A 10,902-nucleotide genomic window follows, 5' to 3' on the forward strand; every position below is an offset into this window, starting at 1 on the left:
ATCCATCATCAGAGACGTTTTTTCAACGACCAACGTTGGGTTAAATTTATGGTTTAACATAAACAAACATGGATCTTCCATTTTCAATCCAAGGTTAGCCAGACTTGCAATTTGTGCATCAGTTATAGGAAATATATGTTCTAACAATTTATCATATTTATTTTCAAAATATAATTCCAAAGCAAATTTCTTTCTTCCAACATATTCTTCTATTTCAAATATTTCATTTAACATCTTTAAAGGAATAAGAAAGTTTAGACCGTTCCCACAAGCTTTCTTATTATATCTATTACACAAAATTACTTGATAATTAGGAGCGTCATCACCAATCGCTCGTATATTAGCATTTGTGGCAATACTTTCTTCCAATGTCGGATGTTTGGCATAAAACTCTTTAGGCGACTTACCCCCAAAACTCACACTTCCCATTTGTTGATCTAAATTCGTTTCTCGATACGTTTTCTTGTAATTTTTCTTATACGTCAGTGCTTTCATACGTGATAAAAACTCAGACGGAACAAAATTATTACTACAATTTTCTTGATTTTTCGCTAAATTCTTAAACAATTTAATTCCCTTTATCCAATAAAATATAACATCTTCTCTCACGCAAAACTTTTTCAATAACACATCATCAGGATGACCATCAGTCGTATTAAAATAGGAATTATCATTCGCATTTTTTAATATTCGCAATTTAAAAGCAAGACATATTTCACTCAATTTTATATGATCAACGGCTTCCCATTCAAACCGAAGTTTTATATCTCGAGTAGTATTATTATTAGGATACACCACTTGCGTTGTAGACTTAATTATCTCTTCTTACACTCCTGTTGTATTAAAACCAGTCCATTTTTCACTTAATCTTTCTCGCCACTCTTTAGTTAATTTTCCCGAGAGAGCTTGTTTCAATAAATCTCCTTCTTCTTTCGTGTTATTTAAACTCTCTTCAAAAATGGCAGGATTATCGCTAGGACTATAACGATCTTTAAAATTCTTTTTTCGTAACTTACTTTCTGTAGGTTCATAAGCAGGCAATTTTTTTTTTTTTTAATATCAATACAACATTTTAAGTCTTTATATATTAATTCACAACAATATATACATCAATTAGAATCGCTTTTAGATTCACTTTCAAAAACGTCTTTTTTTTGTTTTTTAACGTCTTTCAACGCTTTCTTATACCCTTTTTGTAACCATTCTTTTTTTCGATTTTTATTTTCAGGTCTTTTACACACAACAGTTCTTAAAGCACACGCTCGACACATTTCTTCAACGTTCATCGCTTTGACATTTTCTAAACACACATTACACAATATATTTTTTCAATTTCTCTTTCTTTCTTTTTGCACTTCTTCCTCACTTTCTTCTTCATTCTCTTCTTCACTTATAACTTCATTTTTTCGTTTTTCGTTTCGTGACTTCGTTTTTCTTTTTTTTATTTTCATATTTTATTCTTCTTCTTCGTTTACAAACTTCTCTTTCTCTTTCTTTATCAGTTCCAGTTTCTCATTCATTTCTTTCATTTCCTTTATTCTTTCATTCGTTTCTTTTTTACTTTCTTCTTTAATATGTTGTAAATAAGCATTTATTTGTTTCAATTTTTGATTATTTATCTCACCTAACATATGTCGAATCTCATCATAAGGAGATTTCTTTGATTTATTTATATTAAATCTATTCGCATACGCTTTAATATGACTCATTCTTATTAACGTTTCACTTGAACTTCAAAAATAAATAGCGGATTAAATTTATCATCTTCAAAAATTAACGGTTCCTTATTCGAATTCAAAAACGTGCATTTCATTTTCTGTAACGATGTTATTCGATTTAAAACAAACGTTCTCACCACTCCATCAATTTGAGGTTCTATATTATTTACTGCTACATGAATATAACCATCTCTTCCACTTTGTTCATAATTATTCATGTCAAAAGAACAAACAACATTTTCCACAAACTTATTATTTAGAAATACTATTTGGGCTAACGCATTTTCAAACTGAACATGCACCGTTTTGTCATCTTCGTGTGGAAAATTCAAAACATTAGTCGACATAAAGAATATTTGTCTGACAACACATTTTACATTATTCTCACCATATCTTCGTAAACATTCATCAATAGATTCTGTTTCCACTTCTAATAATAGAGGATTATTTTCTTCCATTCTATTTTCATTTAATTTTTTCCATTTCCAATCTTTATGTAAAATAAAAATATCTTTCAAAACACCGGCATCCATTGTAAAACAAATATTCGATCGATGACGTAGTTAAATAATAATTTTTCATTTTTCGAATTCAATAACGTACAACTAAATATTGAAAAATCAACCGTATCTTTAACTTGAAAGTAACGCATTTGTCCTTCTAAAAGAGGTTGATGATTATTTAAAAACGAAATGTTTATTCTTTTATCTCCTCTAATCAAATAACGATTTAAATCAAACGAAGACACCATATGTTCAGCTTATATATTGTTTAAATATACATCGCATTTCTCCGCCATAATATGTCATATCGGTTAAATGTTTATTTTCATTAAACTTATAATAATATTTTACACCAGTCGGATATATAGATCTTTGAATAATTTCTTCAAAAAAACTCGCAAACGGCGTCGGAACAAATATTGGATAAGAATATCCAGATTTAGGATCTTGTGAACTGATTTTAATTTCATTTACATCACCGCTTTTATTAAATTTATCAGAATCTCGAGGTTCAATTCTTATTGAAAACAGATAAGTGAATTTCCTTCGTGCAGGATCAATCATATCTAAAACGTTACTATCTTTCGGATTTTTATCATGTTCCACAAAAAGCAAAAATGGTAAATTGTGATATTCAGATGGATCTCTTAAAACATATTCCCCATTCACGTACTTTTCATATCCTTGTCGAGCGAAATTATGAAGATTATCATACATACTTAGTTTATCATTATATTGAAAATCAATATGCTGAAACGGAAATACTTTATAAATAGCAGCCTGAGAATGAGTGGGAATAAAACCAAAATTCATCACGCTTTGTTGTGAATATTTCTTTGTTTTTAACTGACTAAGGAAGATCGACTCAACGCCTTTTTTGTTACTTGTTTATATATATATTCTTATTAAGAAAACAGCGTTATTTATACTAAATCTGACATAATTGACAATTATTCGTAACTAAAAATAAGATAATAATTACCAACTTCATACCATATATTAATTTCTGCAAAAATACTTGACGTCAACGCGTGGTTTAATAAATGTTTATGACACACTCCCCCAATTTGTAGAGAATATCTACAAATTCTTAAAATGTTCATTTCACCTAAGTAATCGTTTATCAGCGGGTCTTTCTGCAATCGTCGGATCCACCTTGCAGTACTTACAAATGTTTTGGCATTGTCGCTTATTACGAGTGCAGGTGTTCCCCTTCTTGCAATCATTTCTTTTATACTTCGACGGAATTCTTCATTTTCCATTGTTTTTAGTAGACCCAAATGGATTGCTCTTGAAGTTGCACAAGTATAAAGTATAATGTATGATTTTTTGTAACACTCTTTGCTTACTTTATATTCGATTGGGCCAGCGAAATCCAAACCAATAGTTTCAAAGGGGTATTTGCTTTTAGTTCGATACTTTGGCAAATCAGCTGTTAATGGAGCTAGTAATGGTTTGCACCTGAATCTTTTACACCAATTGCAATCCTATATAATTGTTTTGACTTGGCTACGTAAGGTATCTGTCCAATAATGCTCACGAAACTTGGACATTGTCAGACCAACCATCCCATGGTGAGTCTGTGCATGTGCTCTTTGAATAACCAAGTTTGTAAAGGGATGCTTGCGAGGTAAAAATATTGGGTGCTCACCTTGTATACGACCCATGCAAACTAAAAGCCCATCGTGATTTCTATGTAATCGTAATCTTTCTGAAGTTTCTTTAAGTTGTTCGGATTTTTCAAATTCGTATTGAGCCATTTTGATCAGCTTCTGGATTGCGTTGCTCCTTTCAGTAGCTGATAGCACACCTCGACATTTTCTTTTACTTTTGAGATTGATAATGATTCTTAAGATCCATGCTATTATTCTTATAACTTTTGGTAGTTGATACTTGTTCATAAGTTCATCAAAGTAGTTAAACGTCTCTGCTGTGGCAAGGTTATGTATTTTTGTTGGATTAACTTCTTTCATTACTTCATCCATTTGTGTATGAACTATATTGGTTGGCCACTCATTCATGTTGGTAAGCAATGTTGGACCTTTGAACCATATTTGTGGAATTTTTCCATTTTTAATTCCTATACTTCCAATATCAGCTGGGTTCTGATTGGTTGGACAGTGACGCCAGATAATCCAACTTCGTTTATTGATTTCTTTGACACGATTTGATGCAAACTGCTTCCATTTACGATTGTCATTAAGGATCCAATGCAGTGCTACTGAACTATCAAGCCAGCCGTATATTTCCATAACTGGGTATCCTTCAAGTGCCAATATAAGGTTTGTAAGAGCATTAGCTACCATGTGTCCAGAAATCAATTCAAGTCTGGGAATAGAACAACCTCGTTTTGATATGCGTGATTTGGCTGTAAACAATCCTTGAGTTACTTTGTTTCCTTGATGTACTACTACGTATATTGCACTGCAGCAGCCATCTTTGCTTGCATTACCAAATCCATGGATTTCAACCTTTTTTATTATATGATTCAAAACAGTTATACTTCTTGGTATTGGTGTAAGGTCTGGTAACGTATATTTTCAAAGCATCCATTCCTTTGGTAATTCAGGTGAAAGTTTTTTATCCCAAGCAAATTTTAAATCACAAATTTGTCGATATATAAGTTTTGCTGTTAGTGTTATTGGGGAAATCACACCAAGTGGATCAAAAACTCTAGCCAAACTTTCTAAAATTCCTCTTTTGGTTGTGATGTTTGTTTGGCGAGTTGGTCTGCAATCCACTAATAAAGTGTCATCATTTTTGTCCCACAACAAACCAAGAATTTTTGAATAACGTTTATTTTGTTTATTGATGGTAACATCATGATTGTTCTCTTTTGAATCATTGGTTTCTAATGCAGGAAAATTCGAGTGCCATTTGTGAAGCTGGAATCCTCCCATTTTGAACAGATGAATTGCTATTTGTTTCAATTTTTCGACACATTCCAGGTCAACTCCTCCAGTGATTATATCATCAACATATATGCCCCAGTTGATTATCTGAATTTCATTCTTATTATGCGGATAATTTTTTTCATACGTCATTAAATGTTGCTTGATTACTCCCCCAAGAATAAACGGACTAGATGCACAGCCAAACGGGATTCGAGTAAATCTTAGAGTTATTACTTCTTTACTTTTCATGTCCGATATCCGATAGAAACGGAAAACATCACGATCTTTAGTATCAACTCTTATTTGTAGGAACGCTTGTTTAATGTCTCCAGTAAGACAAACAGGTTGCAATCTGTTTTGTAAAATAACATTGAGTAGTAAGGGTTGTAATGGAGGACCAATATGTAAACAGTCGTTAAGTGAGGGTGATCCGTACTCTTTAGCTGACGCGTCAAAAACAATCCTTAGCTTGGTTGTTTCTGAGTCCTCTTTTATTACTGCTCGATGAGGCATGTAGAATATTCTCTTGCCAGTTGGTTTGTTTGGTGCATACTCAATTATCACATTCTTGAGTTGTTCTTGAATAATAGCGTTATATTTTATGAGATCATTTGGTTTCTTTTCGAGTTTTCTAAGTACGCTATGCGACCTTGAGATACTCCCATCTGAATAAGATGCTAGTTTTGAATGTTCTACTTTCCATGGTAATCCAGTGTGATAAGAACCAGTCGAGTCTTGTTGTAGCTGTTCTTTAAATTCTTCATATACTTCATTTTGATTCCCTTCGCTTTGATCTTCTAGACCAAGAACATCCAAGCTATATAGTTCTTTGTAACAGTCATTGGTTGACTTTGTAAAATATAAACAGTCCAAGGTGCTTTGTCCTGGTCCCATAACCGTCCATCCAAATATGGTTTCTTCTGCAATAGTTTCTCCATCATTTCCAGTCCTGAAACCTTTCAACTTTATTCTTGCAATATCACCAGCACCAATTATAAGATGAATTTTATGATCATCGTAGTCATCTTCATTATGAAAATGCAATCCCTCTAAGTGTTTGAATTTCTTTTTTAGGACGGATATCCTCGAATTTTGTAGCACTGTAAGCACTTTCCTTTCTAGCTTGTAGAGTTTAATATCAAGGCTGCTGCGTCCGTTTATTGAATGTAGAGTTGTGTAGAACAACGGAAGGTTTTGATGTACTGATCCAGTCATTGTTTCAATATTTTTCGATTCCCAATTAATTGGCTCTAACTTTAGCTACTTGATTAGCGTAGATGAAGCATAAGAACTACCAGCTCCCGTATCCAAGAGTGCTCTCACTTTATATTTGCCAACGTTCACAACAACTGTGGGATGAATAGTTTGCCCTTCGTATCCAGTCATAAGGATACCCTTTTTTGATTCGTCTTTATTAACCCCAGTGCATATAGATGAATGATACCTTCCTTGACAATGGTAGCAAGAACGTTTGCTACGACAGTTGGATATTGTGTGGTTTGTTGACGTGCAGTTGAAGCAGCGATGGTTTTCTTTAAGATATTGTTTCCTTTGCTGTGTTGAATGAAGTTTCGTACATTCGTGACTACGATGATTTTGCTAACTGCAGTAGACACAGCCAATGTTTTTAGTTTCGTTATGTTGGAAGTGTTTTTCCGTTTGATTTTTGTGCTCCCAATTATTGTGGGGTTTTGAATTTTCTTTTCTGATATTATTTCTTGTTCGTCCAATAGATGATTCTGGGTTTCGTAAGGTATATTCACGTAGAGCTTCAATTAGCTGTTCAAAGCCCCATTCCTGCCATTTTGGATCTGTTCGAGTAATATCAGCTTTAACAGGGCCCAGTTTGTCGAGAGTTTCACGTACCAGTATTTCTGCTGTTTCCAATTTGTTTAAAGTTTTCAACGAGTTTATGCTTACATTTAATTTTCTGTAAAAATGATGTATTTGATCCACGTCGGTATTTTTTATGTAGGGAAGATCCATGATATCACGACCATGCTGGCGTATAATTTCAGAAGTGATTCCATATTTTTGATTTAGAATCATTTTCGCTTTTTCATAACCATTTGCATTAAAAGGGAGTCCAGCAATTTCCTCTTTTGGCGTGTTTGATAATAGTTCACGTAAGTACGATAATTTAGTTACTGGAGGATAGCTTCTGTTGTCAATTTCTGTGCTGAATTGTTCCCAGAACCGCACCCAATCCAGAATAGTCCCATCAAATTTTGAAATTTGTAGTCTGGGAAGTTTTGCTTTACAAACATTTGTGTTTGCACTGTGCATGCTTTTAGTTGTTTCTTGTTTTTGTTCATTTAGTTCTTCTTTTACACGAGCAATTTCTTCGTGCATTTTCTTCTTTTTCGTAATTTCTCTTTCTGCGCGGTATTCTTCCAGCGAGGTCAGAAGTTTGTTTGCTGTTTAACTAAGTTGTTTTGTTGTTCGTACCAGTTGTCGATTTCTTGATTGTCGGCGTTTTCTTCGTCTCTTTTTAATTCTTCTATGTTTTGGATTAAGTTAAAAGTCTCCGACAGTTTTGCTTTGATGGTTGGTTCTAATCTATCTAGTGTGTGTATATCGTTATTGTTCAATGATATGCGTACCTCCAGACCAAGTCGCTCAACTTTTGTTAATGTTAGTTCCAATTTCCTTGGTAGTGTAGCGATTAGATCTTCGCGTTGCTTCGGAGGCAATTTTAATTCTATTCTAATCTTTGAAAATTCTATTGTAATCTGTGTCGTCGTGCAAGCACGACTCCCCAACATGATGGTGACGTCAATGAACGTGACGACAATGATGACGTCATCGATGACGCGATTGGAACGAACAACGTCATGATCACGTGATGAAACCAACCAATCAGAGATGGATGGATGTTGTACGGATTGTTGTACATTTTCAGTCTCTGTATACAGAAATGTGAATAGAGAATTGCTGAAAAATAAATACATCTGAAACAACATCCATTATAGAAAAAAATAAAAAAAATATGCGTATAATAACTATATGTATAAAATATATGCGGACGCGTTAGTAAAATAATGAAAAAAACACCGTTTAAAAACGTAATAAAATACCGTGTAAAATATAACTAGTTCCCAGGCTCCAAATATACTAAACCGCGCAGTTTTATAAATAAAGAAAGAATAAAATGAACAACAAAGTTACCTTCCTTCGACGCCATTTTGGAAAAAATTTGAGTAGAGCTTCGCCGTCTAATCTCCTTTGGGGCTTTCGCCCAAATGAAAGTTTAACGAATGCACTGGTATATATAGAGAAAACGACCCTTAAGTAAACAAACAACGGCCCTTAAGTAAACAAACCTTTGCGGGGGGTCCGCCAACCAACCAATCAGATTGCAGAGAAAAGTAAATAAAAAAGTAAACGGACCAATCAGATTGCAGAGCAATTAAATATATATGCGGACGTGTTAGTAAAATAATCAAAAAAACACCGTTTTAAAACGAAGAAAAATACCGAATATTATAGCATTTGAAATAGCATCTGTTAAAGAAATAATAAATTATAAATATAGGTGGGGATGATAATTGTTTATTGTAATCGATATTTTTTTTGTATTATTATGTTGTGGGAAGAAGTGTTAGATGATTCGTTATATGAAGCCACGCATTATTATTATTCTGAAATTCGTGGTGATTCGTCATCAACGAAAAATCTTTTTAATGTGACGAATGAATTTACTTTACCTTTTGTCGATTTCAGAAAAAGTGTGAGTCGAAATATGTTGAAGAGAGATTCTATAATCCATTTACAATCTATGTTAATTCCTACTAATTTATCATTAATGGAAAAGGAAGAAGATAGAACTAATGAACCATGGATTCACAAGGTGAAAGAGTATTATAATGATAATAATTATGAATTTTATTCTCGAATTGGATTGAATGAGGAACCGGTTATATTAGATTGGATTACAGAAAAGGTGTGTATTGTGCATGGATGGAATATAAAAGTTATCGATTTTCGAGAAGATGTGCGGAGAAAACCTAATATTTATCATAGTATTGTACAGTTAGTAAATAATGAATATTTGAAAAGGAATGATGATGATAATGTGTTTATGAAAAGAACATTTATGAATGATGGTACAAAGTGGCTTAAGTGGGATGATTTACGAAGTGATATTGATAAAAATTGGTGGAACATGAACTTTCCGTTGATTCCGAATTCGTATTTACCGTTTAAATTTTGGAATGGTTCGTTTTGTAGTGGAATATCTGCTAGTCCGTTGAGAAATAAAAGTTACATTTCAAGAGAAAGAAATTTTTGCTAGATGATGACGGATAAAAACCGAGCAGAGATTAATTTTAAAATGCGAGGATTAAGACCTCAAAATTTCTTTTGGTATGATGTAATGCCGAAGGCGAAAGATGTACGAATAGTAAATGAGCCGGAAAGTGATAAATACGATGTGAAGCAAACATATATTCATAATCAAAATTCTTTTCCTCTTCCGACTCCTTTGCCCACTACGAGACCTGAAGTTGTAAAAAGCGTGATGGATTTTGGTTTTATTCCCACTCATTCTCAGGCTGCTATTTATAAAGTATTTCCGTTTCAGCAATATATCAGTTTTCAATATGACGAAAAACTAAGTATGTATGATAATCTTCATAATTTTGCTCGACAAGGATATGAAAAGTATGAGAATGGAGAATATGTTTTAAGAGATCCCTCTGAATATTACAATTTACCATTTTTGTTTTTTGTGGAACACGATAAGAATCCAAAAGACAGTAACGTTTTAGATATGATTGATCCTGATCGAAGGAAATTTACATATTTGTTTTCGATAAGAATTGAACCTCGAGATTCAGATAAATTTAATAAAAGCGGTAATGTAAATGAAATTAAAATCACTGTTCGTGTTTCTTATATTGGTCATGTGTTTGGTGTAGATCCTAAAACTGGTTATTCCTATCCTATATTTGTTCCAACACCGTTTGCAAGATTTTTTGAAGAAATCATTCAAAGATCTATATATCCGACTGGTGTAAAATATTATTATAAGTTTAATAAAAATAAACATTTAACCGATATGAGGTATTGGTTTGGAAACAATATTATTCAAGAAGGACATAACAGCGGAAAACCTAACGAATGTTTGTTGATTGAAACGATGTATGAATATTTATACGGTGAAGACAACGATCGAATTAAAGATAAACAAGTGGAAATAGAGAAAATATTACAAGAGTGGAAACATTTGTTGTATCCGGATAAGAGGTATTGGAAATATATGCCTTGTTTTCCTCCTCGTATTCAAGATTTTTTATTTGGAATGTCGTGTATAAGATTGAAGAATAATAGAGTTGTGAACAACGCAGATTATTCGTATTTAGAAGTGTCGGCGAATAAGGATACTATTGTATCTCATTTAACCATGCGATTGCTTCAAACAGAACAGAATATATTTCCTATTCGATCTCCTCAAATATTAGATTATTTTAAACAAGGGTTAACAATGGATGGAAAAACAAATATGATATTAAATGGATTAAGTTTTGAAGATTATAAGAATAATATATATTTAAAAGTAATGTGTAAAGAACAATGGACAGCAAAATGGAGTGAAAAAGATAATTTAAAATGGTGTCCCCCGTTATATGATGATATATATTTAGAAGTAATTGATAAAAGTGTTGTGTATGGAGTAATTCAATTTATTCAAAATCCTGTGGGAAATATTAAATATTCATTAAAATATAATGATGATTATGTTTTGTTATTAAATGGTGATTTTAAATCAGTTAAATTTGAACCGTA

General features: G+C 32.7%; 2 protein-coding genes across 2 annotated transcripts; both read right to left on the reverse strand.

The window, feature by feature from the left end:
• Nucleotides 1-3,708: 3,708 nt before the first annotated feature.
• LOC149878791 (uncharacterized) lies at nucleotides 3,709-4,527 on the reverse strand. Its single transcript, XM_090071226.1, has one exon. It carries the CDS (start codon nucleotides 4,525-4,527, stop codon nucleotides 3,709-3,711), a length of 819 nt encoding a protein of 272 aa, XP_089927352.1.
• Nucleotides 4,528-4,761: 234 nt separating this feature from the next.
• LOC149878792 (uncharacterized) lies at nucleotides 4,762-6,330 on the reverse strand. Its single transcript, XM_090071227.1, has one exon. The coding sequence runs from the start codon at nucleotides 6,328-6,330 to the stop codon at nucleotides 4,762-4,764; it is 1,569 nt and encodes a 522-aa protein (XP_089927353.1).
• Nucleotides 6,331-10,902: the final 4,572 nt, after the last annotated feature.

The sequence above is a fragment of the Hydra viridissima genome, unplaced genomic scaffold (assembly GCF_058129835.1).
Source record: "Hydra viridissima isolate aposymbiotic clone 2 unplaced genomic scaffold, HvirCarnegie_v1 scaffold_14, whole genome shotgun sequence".
Taxonomy (NCBI): domain Eukaryota; kingdom Metazoa; phylum Cnidaria; class Hydrozoa; order Anthoathecata; family Hydridae; genus Hydra; species Hydra viridissima.

What these genes read in the sequence shown, in the direction of transcription:
- LOC149878791 (XM_090071226.1), bottom strand. Translation starts at nt 4,527, where the DNA reads ATGGTAGCTAATGCTCTTACAAACCTTATATTGGCACTTGAAGGATAC.
- LOC149878792 (XM_090071227.1), bottom strand. Translation starts at nt 6,330, where the DNA reads ATGACTGGATCAGTACATCAAAACCTTCCGTTGTTCTACACAACTCTA.